Source organism: Haliotis asinina, chromosome 4 (assembly GCF_037392515.1).
Source record: "Haliotis asinina isolate JCU_RB_2024 chromosome 4, JCU_Hal_asi_v2, whole genome shotgun sequence".
Taxonomy (NCBI): domain Eukaryota; kingdom Metazoa; phylum Mollusca; class Gastropoda; order Lepetellida; family Haliotidae; genus Haliotis; species Haliotis asinina.
Window position 1 is genome coordinate 12416564 of NC_090283.1, and position 26172 is coordinate 12442735.

General features: G+C 35.7%; 1 protein-coding gene and 1 long non-coding RNA gene across 2 annotated transcripts; both read right to left on the minus strand.

Annotated features, from left to right (window-relative positions):
• Window positions 1-7181: 7181 nt before the first annotated feature.
• LOC137281286 (uncharacterized) lies at window positions 7182-18678 on the minus strand. Its single transcript, XM_067812450.1, has 12 exons — window positions 18644-18678; window positions 17427-17471; window positions 16797-16871; window positions 16469-16543; window positions 16141-16215; window positions 15813-15887; window positions 15485-15559; window positions 15157-15231; window positions 14748-14831; window positions 8828-10429; window positions 7884-8096; window positions 7182-7421 (listed from the first exon to the last, which is right to left on the minus strand). The coding sequence occupies exons 3-12, from the start codon at window positions 16837-16839 to the stop codon at window positions 7285-7287; spliced, it is 2454 nt and encodes an 817-aa protein (XP_067668551.1). The 5' UTR covers window positions 16840-16871; window positions 17427-17471; window positions 18644-18678; the 3' UTR covers window positions 7182-7284.
• A 4776-nt stretch (window positions 18679-23454) lies between these two features.
• LOC137281287 (uncharacterized) lies at window positions 23455-24364 on the minus strand. Its single transcript, XR_010956721.1, has 3 exons — window positions 24291-24364; window positions 23978-24071; window positions 23455-23541 (listed from the first exon to the last, which is right to left on the minus strand). It is a non-coding gene; the product is annotated as an uncharacterized lncRNA (long non-coding RNA).
• Window positions 24365-26172: the final 1808 nt, after the last annotated feature.

Here is a 26172-nt window from a genome sequence, read left to right on the forward strand (position 1 = left end):
ACCACGAGGAGGTCGCTCGCCACGGGTGCCTTGAAGGTACAGTGTATGGGCTCTTTTCTTAAAAGACCCGTGAAGGTCCCGGGGTAGAATAGGCCTTCAGCAACCCATGCTTGCCATGAAAGGCGACTATGCTTGTCGTAAGAGGCGACTAACGGGATCGGGTGGTCAGTCTCGCTGACTTGGTTGACACATGTCATCGGTTCCCAATTACGCAGATCGATGCTCATGGTGTTGATCACTGGATTGTCTGGTCCAGACTCGATTATTTACAGGCCGCCGCCATATAGCTGGAATATTGCTGAGTGCGACGTAAAACAAAACTCACTCACTCACTTTTCTTAAAAGCAATAGCATAAAACTAATCTCACTCACTAACTTTGCATTATTGAAATGAATGCTCCCCGCAGCATGGGGGATTTCAAAAGAACGCCAAGCAGACGTTTAGGTGGAAACACGTCCACTGCCGCTGTTACATGCTTATACAAACGGCGACCCAACAGGCTACTGTGTGTCTCTTTTCCCGAGGAAACATAGTCAGCGTGAACGCGCTCTATGGGGCTCCCGTTGTGCATAGCTACCGCCCCTGTACACTTTAGTCAGCTGTTGTTCGCTGGACCTGATACATAATACGTGTGGAAATGAGCAATGGTTACAATTATAGCGCAAACACTTCAGTGAATATAAATGGCCAGGCAAATTGTTGTCACTGTTAAGATTGACGTTTGACGTGTTGCTACTTGTGTTGATTACCTGTCAGAACATATATTCAATACAGAAACAGTACAGCAAATAGTCAGGCTTATTCTTAAATACGCCTGCATATAAATACGTATATATGCGTAGGCATGTACCTACATTGCCAATCCGCATGCATGGTTTTCCCGGCTTCAGGTAATCCCCTCGTTCTGTTGCAATATACAGCATCTAAGTATTTGGCATCTGTACTCACGATCGACCGTCTGTAACAAAGCGCTGACGACTCATCCAGGTAAGTTGGAAAATAATTACAAAGGTGATGCTGATGTCCAGTGACATTTATTTAGAAGATTCCATTTTGGCACTATGTACAGTACAGTACAGCTTGACCTTTATATGTACATATAACTCAGCCAAATTAAATACTTCACACCTGTTTGACGGTCGCCAGTTAGAACATATGAGCAAAGGATGGTCGTGTGACAAGTGGCACATAAAAAAACCCACTTTGGGTCCAAACCTCGTTTGCATGTGCTACAGATCGCTGCACGTGGGACACTTATGTGCGGAATGTCGTCTTTGACAATGACTTTACCGTCAATATTAACGACAACTGTCAGTTAACAAGTTTCAGTTCATTCTGTCTAAATTTATTGATTTGAATTTTCAAATTTGACTGATTACATCATCTATGTTTTCTTGCACACATGGCTGACGCAAATGGTTAGTAGGTATCCCCTAAAATCGAAATATTTGAAGCATTGATTCATATTCGGAACATTAAATGAAAGAGCACAAATTATGTAACAATCTGGATCAATAAATATATTATGGTACATGTTTAAACTGTCCTGAAATAGACAGAGCTTACTTCGTGTTCTTTCGGTGCACATCATTTTCTGATTTCTAAACACAAATTAAAACAACGACAATTTCTAAAGCCAAAATATTTGTAGCACAATTAGGTTCATATCAGTTATGGAGGGTAAAATGTATGAAACAGTACGTTAGAGAGGCAAGACTATATATATATATATATATATATACACACACACACACACACACATATACACACACACACACACACACACACACACACACACACACACACACACACACACACATATATATATATATATATATATAAGGGCAAATCCGACCGTTGGGCGACAGTTCTATAAATTGCGACCTTTGGGCGACATTGCCATATATCACAAACGTACATTCATTTATTAGTCTGGTTCTGTTTCAAAAATCTATATTGGATAATTAATCGTGTTTAGAGGATAAAACCTTGTAAATATATACAAATTGAGAATATATTTTTGGTGTCGCCCAAACCGTGTCGCCCAAAGGTCAAGTGTATGGTGTACATGTATATATTCGACCTTTAGGCGACTGTCGCCCAAAGGTCGTATATATGTGTCGCCCAATGGTCGCTTATGTAATATACATGTGCATGTCGCCTAATGGTTGCTTATGTAATATATATGTGCATTTCTCCCAGTGGTTGCGTATGTAATATAGAAGAAAAGTTAGTTTATTTAAGTGTTACATAAATCAATAAAAATGGCTTAGGAATTACAAATTAAAAGTAAACCTGGCCAATAGGCCTATGAGACACTAATTAACGTTAATACCATGACATATAATTTTAGTTTACATGTGCATGTCGCTCAGTGGTCGCTTATGTAATATACATGTGCATGTCGCTCAGTGGTCGCTTATGCAATTTACATGTGCATGTTGCCCAATGGTCGTTTACGTAATATACATGTGCATGTCGCCCAATGGTCGCTTATGTAACATACATGCAGCATTGGGCTTATGTAATATACATGTGCATGTCGCCCAATTGTCGCTCACGTAATATACATGTGCATGTCGCCCACTGGTCGCTTATGTAACATACATGCAGCATTGGGCTTATCTAATATACATGTGCATGTCGCCCAACGGTCGCTTATGTAACATGTACATGTCGCCCAATGGTCGCTTATGTAATATACATGTGCATGTCGCCCAATGGTCGCTTATGTAATATAAATGTGCATGTTGCCCAATGGTAGCTTATGCAATATACATGTGCATGTTGCCCAATGGTCGCTTATGTAATATACATGTGCATGTTGCCTAATGGTCGCTTATGCAAAAATACATGTGCATGTTGCCCAATGGTCGCTTATGTAATATACATGTTCATGTCGCCCAATTAGTGTAACCCTAGCATAGGATTAGTTTTCATTCTACAACTCCTGGTTTGCTGATGATTAAATTTTGAGCATATGTTAAAGTGAGCATGATGACTGTTTTCCAGGCATGATGACCAGTTTTGTTTCCGTTCAGTTGTCAGCGGGTGTCGAGTTTCTAATTTTGTGAAACTCGACATTTATTAGTTTTACATTAGTTTACATTATTTTTAACGCCCTGAATGGCTAAAGTTTTGAGGATATGGTTAAAGTAACCAACAACTAAATACCAAATATCCCCATACGCAATCACGGGTACCCCCTCGATTTCCCAATGAACAGACAGAAATGTAGTCGTGGCCAATGGTGTGAGCTCGCGTCTTTGCGGAAGTGACTCCCTCTGAAAAAAAATGGAACATCACAATGCTACCATCCTGATATAGATCAAACCAGACTATGAACGCTGTAATCTCTAGGGGCGCCCGTATGTTATATACGTGTCCACAGACTGTGTTGTCGGACTTAATGCCTGGGTGCGTTTAGCTGCCAAGCCACGACGCTCTTGCGTTGCTAATGTGCAAATCTTTACATAGCCTTACTGTGTTCATGTCATATTAAACTTGCAGAGTTTATGCTTTCCTCTTTAGCTACGTTCATGCGCTAGTGTTGCAATGCATGGGTTATCGATAGTACGAGCACGGTACTCACACACATTCAGTCGTCAAGGCGATGTTCAAACAGCTTGCGATATTGTCCTGTGATCGGCACAAGAAACGAAAAAAGAAAACAATATATCAATAATGCGGGTATTGAGTATAAATGACCTTCTTCTTGTTATCATCATCTTGTTATCATCAGTACGCTCACCGTAAGTGGAATTATATGGAGAACAAGAACACACTATCAACAGTATTTAGTTTTGACATTTTTTTCCGCCAGGTGGGTAAGGATGTAAGTCAATGGATATCACAAACTGGCACAAAATCCTACATACCTACATACATACATTGATACCATGCATATATGTGATACAGTCATACTTCAAATACCAACAAGTAATGAATACTAATGATATACGTACATACACACACTGATACATTTCATGTCGAGAAAATGTACACGGGCTGTATAGATGAAATGGCGATGGCCTGTCATCTATGGTGGCACTTACTGTCACACTGGCACCCTAGAAATAGTGCACATGCTTTTTTGTCTGTCTAATTCCTCCGCAATCTCTAACACTGGTTTATGTTAATAATTACACAACCAAAATTTTCCCCAAAACAACTGTAATTTATTTAGAACATAAGGAATAAGCACGACACCACAGAGGATGTCCTTAAACATCAAATCTACGAAACAAATATATTAACTTCCATGAGTGTCTGACCATGCGAAACGCATAGAAAATTCACCTGTTTCGCGAGATAAATACGGACATAAATGCGACAGGAATTCAAGAGTTTCGGGAGATAAGTGCGACAAAGTTTTAACGTGTTTAATGAGATAAATGAGACAGGAATTTCACAAGTTTCGGGACATAAATGCGATAGATATTTCACAAATGTGGAGACATAAATGTTATATGAATTTCAATAGTTTCGCAAAGTCGCTATACAGAAAGAAAACTACATACAGAGGCCACTGCATATATAAAAAATACATCAACATACATACTTTTATACCTACAAACATACATTAGAGCATACATAGAAATATTACCTACACACACACATACAAATACATCTATGAACATAATAACAATTACATACAATGGTACTTACATTCATACAATAATACTTACCTCTATTCCCGTAAACTACATACTTACATTAATACCTACATGCTTACAATGGTTCCTACATACAAACAATAGGTACACAAGTACAAACATACATACATACATACAATAATACCTACATTCATACAATACCTAAATACATACAATAATACCTACACACATACAATAATATCTAAGTACATACAATACTACCTAAGTATGTACAATACCTACCTACATAAAATAATACCTACATACATACAACGATAACATACATACAACGATAACATACATACATACATACATACATACATACATACATACATACATACATACATACATACATACATACATACATACATACATACATACATACATACATACATACATACATACATACATACATACATACATACATACATGACTGTGCTTACAAATGGTTACTACATAGTGGGTGCACAAGAACAATGAAACATACATACATGCAATAATACCTACATTCATACAATAATACTTAAATACATGCAATAGTACATAAATACAATAAAACCTACATACAATGATACCTACAAGCATATATACAACCGTTCATACATACAAACAATGTCTACACAGAAACAAGTATACCTACCCAAATACATACAATACCTACATACACACAATAACACATACATACCATGATACCTACATACATACAATAATGCATTCATACATACAATAATACCTACTTACATACAATATATACAATGATACCTACATACATACAATAATACATACAATGATACCTACATACATACAATAATACATACGATACCTTCATACATACAATAATGCATTCATACATACAATGATGCCTACATACATACAATAATACCTACATGTATACAATCATACTTTTAAACATAGAATTAGGAGATAAACATCATGTGTTGGCCAATTTCCGGATGTTCTTGAGTATTTGAAGCACAGGAATCCATTTGGAACAGACAGCATCAGCTGGAGGTTTCAAATGAAATATTCCATTGCTTCAAATACTCAATAACACCTGAAAATTGGCCAACATATGATGTTTATCGACATTGTAAACCAAAAAGTAAACCAAACGGTTTTACTGTCACTCGTTTACATCGAGTACTGGTACAGCAGTGAGTCATTATCTGGTCGTTTTAGAAACAATGCCTACACAGAAACAAGTACCCCTACGTACATACATACAATGATACCTACATGCATACAATAATACTTACAAATGTCTGATGGTTCCTACATACAAACAATGCCTACAAAAGTACAAGTAACCCTACTTACATAGAAAAATACCTACTTGCTTTCTATAATACCTACATACATACAATGATTCCTACACACAAACAATGATATACACATAAACATGCATACCGACGCAAATACATGCAATGATACCTACATACATACAATAATACCTAAATACTTACCATAATCCCTACATGCTTACAATGGTTCCTACACACAAACAATTGGTACACATGTGCAAGCAAACATACATATATACAATAATACCTGCATGCGCACAATAATACCTACATACAATGATACCCAAATACAAACAATAATACCTACATACATACAATAATACCTGCCTACATGCTACAAATCTGTTCCAATACTGAGCATATACATGTATATATGCATATTTACGTACACAAAATAATATCTACACACAAACAAACCTAACATAATACCTGCACACATAGAATGATACCTACATGCATGCAAACAATGATACCTAAATAACACATACAATGAGGCATACAAGCATACAGTCTGTCTCTCTCAAATGGTATGGGACCTTCCCATACACACATATACAATAATACCTACCCACCTACCCACCTACACACACACACACAAACACATTCAAGGACACTAACATACATCATGCATACAATAATTATACCTATACAAACAACAGCTATGACAGGCGTCAAATACACACATATTATTAGTGCATTAATAATTGTCAGTAACATCCACATTCCACATCCTTTCACCACCTACATCAGAAGGCATCAGTTCATCACTAAAATATTTGTCTCAACCAAAAACATTTTATCACTACATTCAGTTACTCACCCTGAGGGTTAATAAAAATATACTCTCATTTCAACAAAACTTTTAACTTACTGTGATGCTTTCCTGAGACGATTTATTTGGGATCACACTTTTTCAGCTGATTACTTTTCCTGGTACTTTTGAATTTCAGGGTTGGGTTCAATTTGGGACTTAAACTCACAGTCTCAGAGTGACACACCAAATCACCAGCCATAAAATCAGGCAAGTCTGAAACCTGGTAATGTTTGCAACATGTCCCCATGATGAAAGCTTTCAATACAGAATACCATTTAGAAGGTGGTCAAATACAAGGGATTACATTTTTGACTAAAGCATTTCTTACTTACTCTTGTGGTTGTTTAGTAAGTATAACTGCTGACTTAGAGGGCTATGGTAAGGTGTCTCACTTTAAAAGGGTGGTTGAAATCACAGATGGGGCTCAACCCCTGCTCAAAAGTACTAGAATCTGGGAAAGTGAAATCCCAGGTATAACATACCACAGAAAACACTTGTTGTCTGATGTCAACCTTATTCTCTAAATGCTTGCCATCTCTTCCTTGTCCTTTCCTGTTGTTTCCTCTGTTCATTCATAATTTTTGTTCTGAGCTGAACATATGAACATTCAAGCTTGGAAATCTGCAGAAAAGCCAGAACGGTCTCCTTTTCTGAAACATAACAAAGTTTTCAAAAATATGTTCAAACAGCAATATTCAATTGTAGTTAGTTTCACCACTAAGGTTCTAGTCCAATAATCCTTCCCAAACTCCCTACCTTGAAGACTTAAAACTACAAATAAACATTTGTCACTTTAAAGATTTTGCTAATTTGTAATCATCACATAACTGGCTCAGTCATTTATTTCCCCAAATATGTAAGTATGATGCAATTGGAACTGTTTGATGCCTACATTATGTAAATCCATTTCTTGCAGTGCTGGGCCAGTTATGTTAGGATAAAGATGTGGTAGTTTTTCAGACTTGAGAATTTAGTAAAGCAATTAATAAGCAGACATTTCTTTTGGAATGGACAATTTCAGCTTTACGTTTCAAATGTAGGCAATCTTTGCATTCACTATGCATTGAACCTACAAATCTAAAAACAAACAAAATTGAAATGCACTGACTTACTCGGTAATGAACTGCCACTTGGCAAACATATCCACTCCGCAAATTCTTCTCGGACAAGTCTTGTACTTGCCTCCGTCCACTTGAAACGTTTGGTAACATCTTCTTGTTCCTTGGAATGAGATTTTGAGCCACTCTCCTCAACAGATTCTTCACACTCAACTGCGGCCATATCAATATTCCTTGTTGTCGGCTGAGACATCGATGGTGCATCACCTGATTTAAAAAATCATATCACTGCCATTGGTCACAGATGTTTCAAGGCTGATACAGGTTTGGCTAGTCTTGAGGAATGAAAATACAGCCAAACTTTAACTGTCGTATCAATAAAGTTCCAAAACTCATAATACTTAATCATAATTTGTAAGAATTTGTATGAAATAGAAATTCCATATTCATCAAAATGACAAATTCAAATTCATTGAATGAAGTGTAGTGATCTAATTCAAAACCAAGTATATTTTGCTATCTTCTAATTAAATGCACATGGCTATTCGCAATTAATTCACCTGTAAAATCTTTAGCTGCACCAAATGTGGCACCAAATTTCTTATGATGATTGTTTCTTAGTTTCTTTCATGGAGGCAACAGATGGAATTCAAGAACCTCAGTAAATACATGAATCTTTTTCAATCTGCAGTTCAAACATTCAACAATAATGCATATGCAGTTTGGCTGATATGAAATCATTTACCATGAACTTGAATATTCCATTAAAAAAATACTGTTTTGTTTTTAATAGAATCACAGTTCCATTCCATATTCTTAGAACTCGTATGACACATATTACAATTCTGCATACACTCTTAACTGTTAACTAGAACTGTCACTGTTGATAGTAATTTTGAAAATATGGTGCACTGACTGTATGGAAACAGCCACTGCATGGTTCTACAAAGTCTACTTGTCAGTCACTTAAGTCAGCTATTAGCTGAAGTCATACACACCTTGATCAATGTGAAGTAGGTGTTTCCCAACTTTGGTTACTTCTTGAATTGGCAGAGGGTACTGGTAGACGCCTTCATTGACACCCTTGCTGTGCCCCATATGTTTATAGAAATATTCCCTTTCACTAGTAGGAACTTCAAGTGAGGCATATATTGTACTTATTCTGCGTCTTTGCTTCGAAGCTGTTAACAACTCTGGATGCTTGACACCAGCCGCATCACACATACTCCTAATGGCATCCCAACCAAGAACATGAAATGTAGACTGTTGTGTGTTGGGAAACACATATGGATTTCCTTCCAGAATTCCAACTTCCTTCCTCTTGTCTTTGTCAGTAAGAATGGACAAGGCACTGACGCAGTCTCTAGGTATCAGGACTGGAACTAAGTGATTGCCTTTCCCAGTTTGGTATGCTACCAGCATTTCACTGAACAGCTCTTTTTCCCATGGCTCTAACTGCTCAATCCTGGAGTCATCAATCCATCGATTGGCGAACGCATCCTCTAAGTTGCTGATCTTGAGTCGAGAGGGCTCACCACCACGACGGGCATTGAACAAGGTGATTCTGCAACATACAGAATCCCTGAGAGTGACATACTCATTGCGGCCAATAATTTCATACTCAGACATTAATCGTTTGATGACAGAAAGGGTATGATTCCTTAACTTCGTGACTTCTTCTTCTTTCGCATGCTGTTCCGGCATGCGAAGTCTCTCCTGCCTACTTTTGTTGATAGAATATGCGGCATCTCCAAACAGAACATTCTGGTTAAGGTCAAGCAAATGAATGAATTTCTCGATGTCACTTGCCCTGCCATCTTCTTCTTCGCCAAATGCTTGCAACATTAAGATGTTGGCTGATTGTCGCAGTAGGTAGAACAGCGAATTTTTCAAGCCATATTTTAGACGCCCTTCATTTGTTGTTACCTCCTCAATAGCCTGTTCCAAAATAGCGAAATTCCTTCGTCGAAACATATCTTCTGCTGTCATCTGCTTGTGTGATTTTTCTTGAAATGCAATAAGTAACCTTGACAAAAGCCTCATATCATTCATCACTGACTTTCTGGTCTCCATTGTCTTTTCAATTTTCCTCAAATTCTTCTGAAAAAGCCTCCTGCCTATGGCAACTATTGTAGGTTCAGTTCGGCATGTCTTTCCTACATCATCCGAGTGGAAATGCAGCAATACTTCTTTAATGAAGATATCCTGATTGGCAGTAGCTCTCTCTTCTAGTTGCAGTGCATCTGTAGATACTGAGCTTGGCAAAATTGCACTGTCTTTCATGCATGTTGCCTTATGTCTATAATAAAGCTGGCGACTATAAAAGCCTTTGCACGAAGTGCAACAGACAAGATCTTTCTGTCCTCTTCTTTCTGATACAAAAGCTGGCTCGTCTTCCAGTGCCTGAGTCTTATTGAATTCAAAAATACCACGCTTCCGAAAATTGTCAAATAGCATATTTCTTTCTTTGGAATTTTTTTCAAATTTCAAAGCTTCAGCTACTTCTGCAATATCCTTATGCTGCAGAGCAATGTGTCTTGACAAACGTGTTTGCGATATGTTGCAGAAAGGACATCTTCGCTCTGGCTTCCGGTATGCACCTGAAAAAGAACATAATACAAAACAATGTACAGAAGTCCTCAGGACATATCTGGATCAGCTTCACACATACATACATCTTTATCAGGAGACCACTGAGAAACACATCGTACATATCATCATCATCATCACTTTATATATACCACCATTAAGAGACCACTGGGCTACCTATGTACATTTATCTTAAATGTCTTTTTCTAATGGCAACTCATTCCGTACTTTGTGGTCATACTTTTTTAACACTGAATAACTTTGAATCATGTATGATGCATGGAAATTACTGATGTGTTGCAAATTCAAGTTGATGGAAGGGAGATAAATAAATCTGTTTTTTCTTGTGTCGTCTGCAGAATCTAGTGATGGCTACAAAATGATTCGGCTCGCATTCCAATATATATATTTTGACAAAATGTTCAAATCTAATCTGTGTGAATATAAAGAAGAGAATTACACTGCTAAGGCAATACCTGCGTGAAATACAGCAATTCAAATCTTTCTAATCACACAGGTTTGCTGAAGTGTATGATCTGATACCCATGCTTCAAAAAGTTCAAAACATACATTGAGGTGTTGGGTAAGATAAATAGGTTGTTTCCAGGGGTTTCTGGGAAAATTGAACAAACATTGAGGGTACATCAGATCATGCACTCCTTGTGACCAGTGAACAACTTAAAATACACGATGCCGTCTTGTAATTCCATGCACCTAGGCAAATCAATTGCAACTGGAGATCTGAAGTATGAAAGCGTATTAGGGCCAGATTATTTTTAAAATCACTTCATCAATGTAACGAGTGTCTCATATTATATCCAAAATTGAATAATGACGAAAAAGGATTAAATGTCTGGAGAATATGAAATTACCGAACTCAGTGGTGTCCATGCACACACGCATGGTCTACTGATAACATGTATGTGTTGCCCAATGGTATAATGATAAAATGTACATGTTGCCCAAAGGTCTACTGATAACAAGTATGTGTTGCCCAATGGTCTACTGATAACATGTATGTGTTGCCCAATGGTCTACCGATATTAAGTATGTGTCGCCCAAAGGTCTACTGACAATATATGTATGTGTTGCCCAAAGGTCTAATGATAATATGTATGTGTTACCCAAAGGTCTAATGATAATATGTATGTGTTGCCCATTGGTCTACTGACAATATATGTATGTGTTGCCTAAAGTCTAATGATAATATGTATGTGTTACCCAAAGGTCTAATGATAATATGTATGTGTTGCCCATTGGTCTACTGACAATATATGTATGTGTTGCCTAAAGTCTAATGATAATATGTATGTGTTGCCTAAAGTCTAATGATAATATGCATGTGTTGCCTAAAGTCTAATGATAATATATATGTGTTGCCCAAAGGTCCAGTGATAATATGCATGTGTTGACTTAAGGTCTACTGACAATATATGTATGTGTTGCCTAAAGTCTAATGATAATATGTATGTGTTGCCCAAATGTCTAATGATAATATGCATGTGTTGACCTAAGGCCTACTGACAATATCTGTTTGTGTTGCCTAAAGTCTAATGATAACATTTATGTGTTGCCCAAAGGTCTAATGATAATATGTATGTGTTGCCCATTGGTCTACTGACAATATATGTATGTGTTGCCTAAAGTCCAATGATAATATGTATGTGTTACCCAAAGGTCTAATGATAATATGTATGTGTTGCCCATTGGTCTACTGACAATATATGTATGTGTTGCCTAAAGTCTAATGATAACATTTATGTGTTGCCCAAAGGTCTAATGATAATATGTATGTGTTGCCCATTGGTCTACTGACAATATATGTATGTGTTGCCTAAAGTCTAATGAAAACATTTATGTGTTGCCCAAAGGCCTAATGATAATATGTATGTGTTGCCCATTGGTCTACTGAAAATATATGTATGTGTTGCCTAAAGTCTAATGATAATATGTATGTGTTACCCAAAGGTCTAATGATAATATGTATGTGTTGCCCATTGGTCTACTGACAATATATGTATGTGTTGCCTAAAGTCTAATGATAACATTTATGTGTTACCCAAAGGTCTACTGACAATATATGTATGTGTTGCCTAAAGTCTAATGATAATATGTATGAGTTGCCTAAAGTCTAATGACAATATATGTATGTGTTGCCTAAAGTCTAATGATAACATTTATGTGTTGCCCAAAGGTCTAATGATAATATGTATGTGTTGCCCATTGGTCTACTGACAATATATGTATGTGTTGCCTAAAGTCTAATGATAATATGTATGTGTTACCCAAAGGTCTAATGATAATATGTATGTGTTGCCCATTGGTCTACTGACAATATATGTATGTGTTGCCTAAAGTCTAATGATAACATTTATGTGTTGCCCAAAGGTCTAATGATAATATGTATGTGTTGCCCATTGGTCTACTGACAATATATGTATGTGTTGCCTAAAGTCTAATGATAATATGTATGTGTTGCCTAAAGTCTAATGATAATATGCATGTGTTGCCTAAAGTCTAATGATAATATATATGTGTTGCCCAAAGGTCCAGTGATAACATGCATGTGTTGACCTAAGGTCTACTGACAATATATGTATGTGTTGCCTAAAGTCTAATGATAATATGTATGTGTTGCCCAAATGTCTAATGATAATATGCATGTGTTGACCTAAGGCCTACTGACAATATATGTTTGTGTTGCCTAAAGTCTAATGATAACATTTATGTGTTGCCCAAAGGTCTAATGATAATATGTATGTGTTGCCCATTGGTCTACTGACAATATATGTATGTGTTGCCTAAAGTCTAATGATAATATGTATGTGTTACCCAAAGGTCTAATGATAATATGTATGTGTTGCCCATTGGTCTACTGACAATATATGTATGTGTTGCCTAAAGTCTAATGATAACATTTATGTGTTGCCCAAAGGTCTAATGATAATATGTATGTGTTGCTCATTGGTCTACTGACAATATATGTATGTGTTGCCTAAAGTCTAATGATAACATTTATGTGTTGCCCAAAGGCCTAATGATAATATGTATGTGTTGCCCATTGGTCTACTGAAAATATATGTATGTGTTGCCTAAAGTCTAATGATAATATGTATGTGTTACCCAAAGGTCTAATGATAATATGTATGTGTTGCCCATTGGTCTACTGACAATATATGTATGTGTTGCCTAAAGTCTAATGATAACATTTATGTGTTACCCAAAGGTCTACTGACAATATATGTATGTGTTGCCTAAAGTCTAATGATAATATGTATGAGTTGCCTAAAGTCTAATGACAATATATGTATGTGTTGCCTAAAGTCTAATGATAACATTTATGTGTTGCCCAAAGGTCTAATGATAATATGTATGTGTTGCCCATTGGTCTACTGACAATATATGTATGTGTTGCCTAAAGTCTAATGATAATATGTATGTGTTACCCTAAGGTCTAATGATAATATGTATGTGTTGCCCATTGGTCTACTGACAATATATGTATGTGTTGCCTAAAGTCTAATGATAACATTTATGTGTTGCCCAAAGGCCTAATGATAATATGTATGTGTTGCCCATTGGTCTACTGAAAATATATGTATGTGTTGCCTAAAGTCTAATGATAATATGTATGTGTTACCCAAAGGTCTAATGATAATATGTATGTGTTGCCCATTGGTCTACTGACAATATATGTATGTGTTGCCTAAAGTCTAATGATAACATTTATGTGTTACCCAAAGGTCTACTGACAATATATGTATGTGTTGCCTAAAGTCTAATGATAATATGTATGAGTTGCCTAAAGTCTAATGACAATATATGTATGTGTTGCCTAAAGTCTAATGATAACATTTATGTGTTGCCCAAAGGTCTAATGATAATGTGTATGTGTTGCCCATTGGTCTACTGACAATATATGTATGTGTTGCCCAAAGGTCTGCTGATAACATGTATGTGTGGCCCATAGGTCTAATGATAATATGTGTCTATTAATCTTGGTATTTGATGTAATGTATTGGTTAAAAATTTGTATCTTTTTACTTCTATCGCAGTTGCATATTTCATGGTGGTTTTTTTCACAACGAATACAATAAAAAAGCAAAATTTCCACTGATAATATGTAGGATGTGTTGACCAATAATTATTATAACATACAGGATGTTTTGGCTAATGAGCTCTGATAATAACATGAAAAATGTGTTGCTTAAGCATCTAATTTTTATAAACATATTATCCAAACAAGTCTGATGAATATTAGCAGATATGGTACGTGGCTCAATGGTCTGTTGCTTATGATTTTTAGAAAGATAATAAAATAGTTTGTACCTTTTGACTTCAAATGCATCTGCTGATGAACAGTATATCCACTCTTAGATTTTAATACCTTCTCACATATACAACATCTGAATTCTGAAAATGTAACGGAAGAAATGAAAGTTTAGGCTTAACAGTTGGATTTCCCTCCATGCATAACAATGTTATTTGTTATGGTAGGTAGTGCAAACTCTATAACAAAATAGATGCTTCTTTTTGGTGTCCTGTCGTATCAACAATTCTTTGAATTAAAATTGTGGTTTCACCGATTTTGTTCCGCACAAGTTTAATACATGCATGTGATTTTAAAGGATAACAACATTTTTTTCTCTCCAAAAGTGTAGTTTTATCAATTCTTTTGAATTTGTTACAACAGACTCAACAACTTCTGGCAAGCTTATCCAACAATAGAATGTATTACCTGTTTCTTTGTTTGGTATTTCATCTCCTGGAAGTGAAACCACGTCAACCATCTCTTCAAATCCCCTGGGCTTTACTGGCAATACAAAATTATGGCACATTATCTTTAACTACATTTAGCTACACAGCTGAAGATGTAAAAAATTTCTGATGTCTATGAATTACTGCCATCATTCAAATGGACATTTAGTCATATTATCAGATATATTTCCTGACGGTATACTTGACAATGTTGAACTACATGCTTTCTCTTGGTGATCAGATATATTGCATCAACTATCTATGAATTTAAATGTGGCAACACCTATTTTCCTAAAAAATATTATTACGTGTTTCTTCGTTTGGTATTTCATCTCCTGGAAGGGAATCCATGTCAACCGTCTCTTCAAATCCCCTGGACTTTACTGGCAATACAAAATTATGGCACATTAGCTTTAACTACATTTAGCTACATAGCTGAAGATGTAAAAAATTTCTGATGTCTATGAATTACTGCCATCATTCAAATGGACATTTAGTCATATTATCAGATATATTTCCTGACGGTATACTTGACAATGTTGAGCTACATGCTTTCTCTTGGTGATCAGATATATTGCATCAACTATCTATGAATTTAAATGTGGCAACACCTATTTTCCTAAAGAATATTATTACATGTTTCTTCGTTTGGTATTTCATCTCCTGGAAGGGAATCCATGTCAACCGTCTCTTCAAATCCCCTGGACTTTGCTGTCAATACAAAATTATGGCACATTAGCTTTAACTACATTTAGCTACATAGCTGAAGATGTAAAAAATTTCTGATGTCTATGAATTACTGCCATCATTCAAATGGACATTTAGTCATATTATCAGATATATTTCCTGACGGTATACTTGACAATGTTGAGCTACATGCTTTCTCTTGGTGATCAGATATATTGCATCAACTATCTATGAATTTAAATGTGGCAACACCTATTTTCCTAAAGAATATTATTACATGTTTCTTCGTTTGGTATTTCATCTCCTGGAAGGGAATCCATGTCAACCGTCTCTTCAAATCCCCTGGACTTTGCTGTCAATACAAAATTATGGCACATTAGCTTTAACTACATTTAGCTACATAGCTGAAGATGTAAAAAATTTCTGATGTCTATGAATTACTGCCATCATTCAAATGGACATTTAGTCATATTATCAGATATATTTCCTGACGGTATACTTGACAATGTTGAGCTACATGCTTTCTCTTGGTGATCAGATATATTGCATCAACTATCGATGAATTTAAATGTGGCAACACCTATTTTCCTAAAGAATATTATTACATGTTTCTTCGTTTGGTATTTCATCTCCTGGAAGGGAATCCATGTCAACCGTCTCTTCAAATCCCCTGGACTTTGCTGTCAATACAAAATTATGGCACATTAGCTTTAACTACATTTAGCTACATAGCTGAAGATGTAAAAAATTTCTGATGTCTATGAATTACTGCCATCATTCAAATGGACATTTAGTCATATTATCAGATATATTTCCTGACGGTATACTTGACAATGTTGAGCTACATGCTTTCTCTTGGTGATCAGATATATTGCATCAACTATCGATGAATTTAAATGTGGCAACACCTATTTTCCTAAAGAATATTATTACATGTTTCTTCGTTTGGTATTTCATCTCCTGGAAGGGAATCCATGTCAACCGTCTCTTCAAATCCCCTGGACTTTGCTGTCAATATAAACTAAAATATGTTAAAAAGTGAGAGAGCAGGATTCTGACTTTTGTAATAGGCTGTACCACTGAGGCAAGTGAGGTCATTGTAACAATGGTGCCTAAATAAACACTGAAAGTAATCTGCATTCAGAATCTGAAAAGACAGAACCTTTCAATCAATTTCACTTCAAAATAATGTACCCTATTCCTGTGATCCTTCATAGCCCAAAACATCAATACTAAACCCTAAAATCAAAATGTTTTAATAAACATTTTTATAAATGTAATATTACAAAGAGCACCTGTTTTGATGACAATTATTTTTGCAGTGTATTTCCCTCTGACACTGACCTTTTATATCGCTATACATACACATACATATATCTTTCAGTGAAAATGTCTGATGTTTCACTTGCACATGTAGTTTTGGTAAAAGAGAGAAGCTAATAAGAATCTGATCATAGATAGACACAGATTTTAATAAGCGAATATGAATATATGAACGACTGAAACTATTGTTATGTTAAATGTTAATCATGTTATAACAGTAACTGTAAGGAGGTTACTTGCCTACTGATCCAGTGACGGGCACCACAGATGAAGCTGCATCAGAATCTGAAAGAAAACAACCTGCACTAAAAAACAGACAGATGACGTCAAAGTAAAGCCAAACAAATGTTTAATCAAATATAGTTTTATGAGCATCTCAGGGAATGAAAGTATATCAAAGTAATGCCAAGAGTGTGCGCATTGGCCGAATACAGGATTTCCCCTGTCAATGGCCCAATGTAAGCTTTATAAGCCTACCCTGCCAATCGTCCACTACCCATATCGGGTAAGTTACCTAGCTGCCACTCTAGAGTCTTGAATCAAGACCAAATTCTTTTTCCACTCATTGTTTATTGTTCTGGGGATATTGTATTGATTTTGTGATAGACTGTGAAGAGGGAGAATCAGTATAGGAATAAGTAGGTTTTGTTTTATTGGGAGTAGGTATAAGGGGTGGATGTAATCAAAAGTTAACTGTATTTAAGCAGGTTTTAGGTAGACAGGGAGGGGAAGAAACACGTAGGACTGTTTGTTTCTGAGTATATGACAGGATCAAACCTTCCAATACAAGTTTTTACAATAAACAATAATGGAAACATAATACTCTTTTCTTGTGACTGTGACTTAAATTGGGAAAACCTGTTAGGAACCACTCGCACAGCACCTGCAGACAAGATGTGCTAACCATGCCAAAAGATCTATCCATAAAACACAACGCAAAGTATATTACTTCAGTAACCATGTGACACTCATCAAATATTTGAAACGTTTTGTTATCACTGTGTGTCTGTTTTACATAACTCATGCGCTTGGCGAATATTAATGCATCATAGATACTATCCTGTCTTGTAAACCAAAAGTCACCGTGCTCCTTAATCTGAATGGTTGAAAATCATTATCAAATGGCATTAGTTTCCAGGAAAAACTTTTCACTGTGTATTGACATGTAGAAATATTGCATGCAATTGTTCTTTTTGCATCATCAACAGTAGTGATGTCCTTCAAATCATACTGTGACACAAAATCGTAATGACGTCACAAATGATCAGGAGAAAGATGCTACGCATATTTTAAACTTTATCAACTCTTGTTGATATAACTGATATCAGTAGTCATTTGGGTGAGGTGCTCTATATACCACCCAGATTTAAATTTTAACATTGATGAAATATTACAAAAACCATAGACATTCACTCTTATTCATACAGCTTTAAATAATATTCAGCTATGACCTTTACCTTTGGAAGTTTCATCTTGATAGTAGGTAGGATCATCTACATCAGACAAATCAAATGGATTGTCATCATCAGTATCTGTAGTGAATGAGCACTATATAAATACTTTAGTTCAAAAGTTATAAAATGTATATTACACACCTGGTAACTTTGCAAGGAATAGTTCAAATTTACTCCACACTGACAATAACTTCAACATTTTGAGTTTCATTACTTTAATTGCACACATAAAAAATGTCACTTGAAGCAATATCAGAGAGTAGAGGATGTGAAGTTTTCAAACCTCTTAAAAAATATGGAGCTTTATCATTTATGGGAACATGTATACAAGGATTCTGCTTCTCTGAGGAGATTATGTTCACAGTACACTGAAACAAACTTTGAGAGAATTTAGAGCATGGTCATAGAGCTAAACTTACCCTATTGCAAGAACAAAACCCCAAAGTGGATTATATGCAATGAACATCACTACAAACAGATATTAAGAAGCAAATGACAGACAGATGATGATTGACTAATTTGAATTGATATGACAGTAGTTCTGCACTGAATACAAAACTGTAAACAGTATTTCTGCCTGAATGTGTTTTTTAAAGTGTGAGGAAAATCTAAGTTATGTGACCAAATTTGCTCTAATCAAGAAAAAACACTCTGCAAAAAACTTCCTTATCATCAAACAGTACAATGAAAACCTGCAAAATATGCAGCAAAATCTAGATGAATGTTGTCAAGGAGTGAAATAACATTTCACAAGTTCATAATGACAGTTGGAGGAAAGATATCTGCAAATACTGTTGGGGACAATAACACAATGCATGGGTCAATATGTACACAATTACCATCAATTCACATTTTACAAGATATGTAAAAGGTTTAACTTTGGCACTAATAACAATGAAACTATTGATTTTGGCTATATTCGATACACAATAGTCTTCACTAAATAGACAATATATGTAAATAAATGCATTCAAAAAACAAAACATTTCTTAAGACACAACAAAAAAACCTGCAGACTGCAGTCTTACAGGGAACTTTGATTTGCAGACACTTCCTTTCAATTATTATTCATATAAATATGTATCAACTGTCACTTATAAGAAACAATAAAACATAACAACTAACGTTATGCACACCTTTGCCTTACCTGTGAGTGCATATTGCCTCAACAATCTCATAACACAGATAAGATTAGCTGATGGTGTACTGCTGGACACTAAAGCGCATATAATTATGTAATGATAGCTGTGTGTACACTGTAGCTTTCCTATAGACTATGCTGGACTAGTTATACTTAAAACAACAATGCACTGACCAGTAGGATAACCCTACAAACAAGAGTCATCAGAAGATGACATTTCCCCCCGACCCCCACATGTTTGACAAATCATCTCACAGTTAGTTATTGGTTTTTTTTAGACTAAGTTTGAATTGTTTCCATGAAATTCATGAAAAATATAAATGCCATATATCTGTGATCAGCCAAAGTCACCATTTCAAGATCTGCCTCATACATCAGCCAAGATCTGTTGAAAGATATGACATGGTTTTCGAGTTTGGGGTCTGCCTACAAATCTACCAAGTGTTGCTGAAAGATATTTAGAAGTTTTTGAGTTCTACTCAGGAAACAAAGCCCGTTCCTCTGTTTTGAAAATAAGTCCGAAACGTGTCCATGGAAACCAAGAAAATAATAAATCACAAAACGCTATACATAGCAAAAGGCACCACTTTAGGTTGTGATTAATATATCTACAAAGTTCTGCAGAAAAATATTGAACTGTTTTTTTAGTTCTGCTCCGGAAACGAAGCCCATTCCTCCATTTTGAGACTAAGTCCGAAACATTTCCATGGAAACCGAGAAAATAATAAATCACGAAAACCTGTATATACCAAAAGGCACTACTTTGGGGTCTGCCACACATATCTACCAAGCTTTGCAGAAAAATATTGGACACTTTTTTTTTAGTTCTGCTCCGGGAAAGAAGCCCATCCCTTCGTTTTGAGACTAAGTCCGAAATGTTTCCATGGAAACCAAGAAAACAATAAATCACATAAAACTTGTATATACGAAAAGGCACTATTTTGGGCCTGCCACACATATCTACCAAGTTTTGCTGACAGACATTAAGAAGTTTCCGAGTTTTGCTCGGAAACAAAACACATCTATTACTTTTCAGACTAAGTCCAAACATTTCCATGGAAACTGAGAAAACAATAGATCGCAAAAACCAGTAAATAGCAAAAGGCACCACTACAGGTTCTTACTCATACCGGTATACCTATCGAGTTTTGCAGAAAAATATTGAATGGTTTTTGAGAGTTCTGCCCTGGAAACGGACAAACCCCACCATTTGACTAAGACCAAAACGTTCCATGGAATAACAAAAATTATAAAAATGCCAAAAATCTGTAAATAGCAAAAGGCACAACCATACGTTCAGATTACTGTATCTATCAATTTTGGTCTAAAAGTATTAAACGGTTTATGAGTTATGCTCCGGAAACAAAATGATTATGGATGGACGAATGAGGCATTGACTATATCACCCCTGCATTACATGCCGGGGGGATAATAACACGGAACAAAGGTAAACTGCAACTGTATGTTTCATCATATCATTGGAGGTGAAGAAACAAACTTTGAAAATGAAAATAGATGTGTGTGTAGGAAACTATGGCATATTTGTCCAAGTTGATACATTGGTAACTTCACATTAACAAGTACAACTATTAATAATGTTTTTAAAAGCAAATGAAGAAACGTCAAACAACATAAATGTATGTGTTTTATAGCACTTGCCAGCCTGGGTGAGCGCTTCTTCACTGCCGGATATTTTCTGCAACACATGTTCTCATTTGTAAAATTGCTGATTTCACAATAATGTCAAAGGCAACCCTAACCTTTGATGGACATGCCACTGTCATAATAGTAAAGAGAATTTCTGAAAGACTCATTAGGAACTTAACCAACAAAATTAATGCTTGTGTTATACACCTGGTTGACCTATCTGTAATTTCTTAAAGAAGTGTAACATGTCAGTCAATATTTAAGTAAAGGCATCTCAGTAACATCAATATTACATGAAAAAAAATGTATAAAGGGATAAACTTAACTTGCTGTTAGAAAACATTTGTATTAATGGCACTGACTCTAAAAAAGTGACATTAAATCACAAAAGAAATTTACATGCAGTTAATAAGATGATGTGTTTGCCTTTGATCGGAATCGAACCGATGTCTAAAGATATATCTCTCAAGACTACCAGTCAAAAGCTTCATTACATCTAACTTCAGTATTACAAATAAATGCTTGGTTATTAAGAACATCACAGTGTGAACCCATCACACTTGTGCATGGACTAGAGATTGTGTGAACCCATCACACGTGTGCATGAACTAAAAAATGTGTGAACCCATCACACTTGTGCATGAACTAAAAGCTGTGTGAACCCATCACACTTCTGCATGAACTAGAAAATGTGTGAACCCATCACACTTGCTAACAAACTAAATGTATGCAAAGATAAAAGATCACTCACTATAAAAGATGAATCCCATCAGACTTTCTTCAGCCATCAGATTGTGCAGAGCTCCAGCAATGGTTTAATATGTTTCACAAATATTTAGTAACTGCCTCATGCTTAAATGAAGACATGTACAGTCAAATTGTAAATCATAACCTGGCAGCACTTACCTGCTTTCTCCAGCTTACGGTATTGTCACCATAGTCATAGAGTAGTTCCTCTCCGGGTTCAATGTCCTTGGTGGCAAACAAGCAGAGATGAGGTTGTCCTTGATGATTTATGAGCTTCATGAGACAGTTTTCAGTTTTGGACCCAAAATCGTTTACCATTCGTCCTAGGTACGAATAGGCGTCTGTTGCATCTATGCTGAAATCGAGAATGCTGGCAGGCTAAATGAGGTACAGGGTAAGCAAATCTATTTGATCACTGATACTTACTTTCAGGATACTGCACTGTTTGAACTTCAACCAATGCTGCAACACCAATAGCTTGTCATTATATCTTACCTAATATATTATTTTGGGGGGTTGAAATTCACTCTCCACTCATACATTTAAGCATTCATTTAGGAAAAAAGACTCAAAATGAATATAGACATACTAAACTTTGAAAAATAAATGTTAACAAAAGTGACAACCATTTTAAATTTCTGCAGAATACATTAAGTATATTCTGAAATACTGAAAAATACAAAAACAAAACATGAAAATGAACAAAAGAAATACCAGTCAAACCTATAGTTCATCCCGCCCTACCATCACTTCTGGTAAAGTTCCTAATTTGAAAGTCATAAAAATTTGTTAATGCAATGCTAGAGCTATTTGTAAAATTCAATTCAAACTTTGTCCTGTGTTACATGTATTTTACAGGTGCAAGTGGTGTGTTGCACACAATATCAATGTGTAAAGGAAATGAACTTTTAGGCAATATTGTATATCCATGTAACAAACTTGTCTCAAAATCTTGTACCTCTGCCTAAGTTAATTAAAATATTGCAAGGGTGGAAGGATACACAGTTAAAACAAAAATAAATGGAACTTGTTGACATGGTAACTCAAAAGACTAAATACAGTTTCAAACTGTCAAAAAGCTCAAGTTCACCACTATGCCTATGAGTCAGGTTTTCTTTTTCTGGCAACTGCTCAAGATATGACATGTGGCACAAAGTGGGCCATATTTCCAGCTTACAAATATATTGTTCTAAGACCTACCATTTCTTCTTGTCTTGAAAAGAAAAATAAAACATGAAGCAACCCTCTCGTGCTTTAGCATGTTTTTTTTCTAACTGCTTTGCCCTTTCAATGTCAATGAGACTGCCACGATATTCCAATAGAAAATCCCCTTTTCCAAAGCTCTTCGTCGCAAACACACCAAAGCCTGAAGTGCATAAAGGCAATATACATATCAAGCAGAGAGGTGGTATAGTGACAGAAAATAAAAGGATTTGCAAGTTTAAACAGTTCTCAAACTTCAAGGATAAACTCTTTGGATCAACATGTCAGTGAATATTTCTATAGTTACTGAAGTCAAATACAATTTTTCGAGTATCTAGTATAATGAAAACAATGATATACTGGAACGTGAACTAAATATTAAAACGATACCAGTATACTGAAACAGAAGAAACTCAAGCATATTTTCCCCTCATATAAGTGGATACAAACCCACTCCTATCAGGCAGTTCCAACCTAACAGTGACCATTCCTCTCTGCAAAAACGTTGCACATACAGATGAACACATAACTTACTCACAAAACTAATGTGTTTTGTGCTTCAGCTTGTATTTGAGAGACAAGTTCATGAAAATACTTGCCAACAAAATCCGACACAAATTTTAGCTGAAATCCTTCCTTGTCTAGGCCAAGGGAAATCCACCATATAGCATCTTCTCTCGGAGTCACTCTCTTCTACAACTCACAAGTAAGTAACTAACAAATGCATGAATATCCCACTACAATGTATTGTTGTCATTTCACTAAGAGCAACCTAAAAATCATAAACAACAATTTCAGTTAGTTTGAGTGTAAGCAAACTTTAAACACAACACACTTACAGTTAATAGATTTTGTGAGATAATTGATTCTGCACACTATTAATATTGTTGAGTTAATATGATAAAGTAATACCTTCTTCAGTGTCTGCTGCTGTGCACTTCTTTGGAGCTGAAACAGGCAATGATTGAATCAACCTTCACGTAAAATACTTTAATTTCATTGGTCAGTGACACTTTAACAAGTTTCCATTTCACCCCTTTCAAGATGTTGACAAATGGAAAAAAAAATTACCCACTGCCACAGTAACCACCAAACTCTCTGCCTAGAAGCTGTATTGCTAACAATCACAAGGCGTCATGATATAACGCATGCAATGCATGGATATTGAAAGTCATTTGATAAACATGTTGTAAACTTTTCAACACTTTTTGTAGTCGTATCATCTGTCGACTACGTGCTTGAGTAACATTGCTACAAAGTGGTGTACAGCAGACCGTATTAATCTTGGGAGAAGCATACAACTTATATCAAAAAGCCATACAATAGCCAAAAGAGCAAACAGTTTCATTTTTTCAGCAATAAAAAGATTCTGAGGTCACCAAAGGACCTCGGTGACAAAAACATCTTGTGCCAAATGAACTTAACTGATGTTAGCTACTTCAGTTGATTTATTGCTTGGGAAGCCCTGGACCCTACGTTTTAGCAAGTCCAAATAAACCTGGCTTGCACAAATAACAACATGAATTTGACAATGTTTTCAATCATAATTCACTTCATCAATGTGTTGAGTTTAAAGGTACATGTATAAGGAATTTGTCATCACATGACTTAATGGTAAAAAAAGACACTTTGCATCATGACTTTATACTTAGGCCTAATACTAGTGTCTAAATATTCAACTTGTGACCTACACAACATTAACTATACATTTCTGTTGCTATACAGAGAATCTCTCCCAAGTGTCCACTGATATCAATGACATGAAAGCGAGATGTTAAAGTTACATATACCTGAGGCTTGCTGAGGATATTTTAACTTCATCAAAAAGTGTTCACATAATTGTGTCAGCAGACACAAGGATGAGATTCTATTTGTCATCAAAAATCATTCTTCATTAGTTTTCAATAAGAAATTTACATCTCTCAAGACTGTACTACCATCAGACTTGCAGTGCAACAAAGTCATAGCACTGTGACACTATCAAGTTCATGACATCAAGGCATTGCACAAAATCTACTGCCTAAGCAACATCACCTGTGGAACACAGTTTGGGAGGATAATTTACCTTTCTTTTTACTTTTTCTCTACATAAATATTTCACTATTTGATCTGAATTCTTTGTTGGTCTGAATAGTGTTTGCTTCAGCGCAAACTAGTTTAATGTTACTCTCATCCCTATCAGCCGTCTGCAAAAACCTAATCTGGACAATACTCAGCCAGTGATCATGAGTATTTAGGCAAAAATATGTAAAACAAGAAATATAATTGGTCTAGCCTTAAGATGAAAATGCAGAGGGTCTGGGCGACATATTTTCTATGACCATAAAGAAGAGTCTTTAACTGATGGAGCACCTTCAGAATCACTCAATTAAAACATTTGTGTGATGTCAAAATGACATGACAGTTCTAAGTTGTTTCATAAACATGACAGTTCTGAGTTGTTTCATAAACATTGATAAATTCCATGAATGGATGAGCCCACTTATAATGAGCCTCATGAAAGTATGTTTTTACTGAATAACATTACCCCACTTATATAGAACCTCACAAATTACCGAGATGCATATTTTATTTGAATGCAAAAAAAATACTGACAGTGCCATGGGATAATTATCCCAAGAATATGAAGAATGAATACTGTAACACTGTAAATCAACTTGTGTCTTGATACATAGTTTAATAGCTAAAAAAACCCCATAAAACATACTTGGCAAAAGGGAGGTAATCAACCTAGAACTAAGGGAAGCAACTCTAATTAAGCCTAAGTTAAATATTACATGTCAGTGCGTATTAC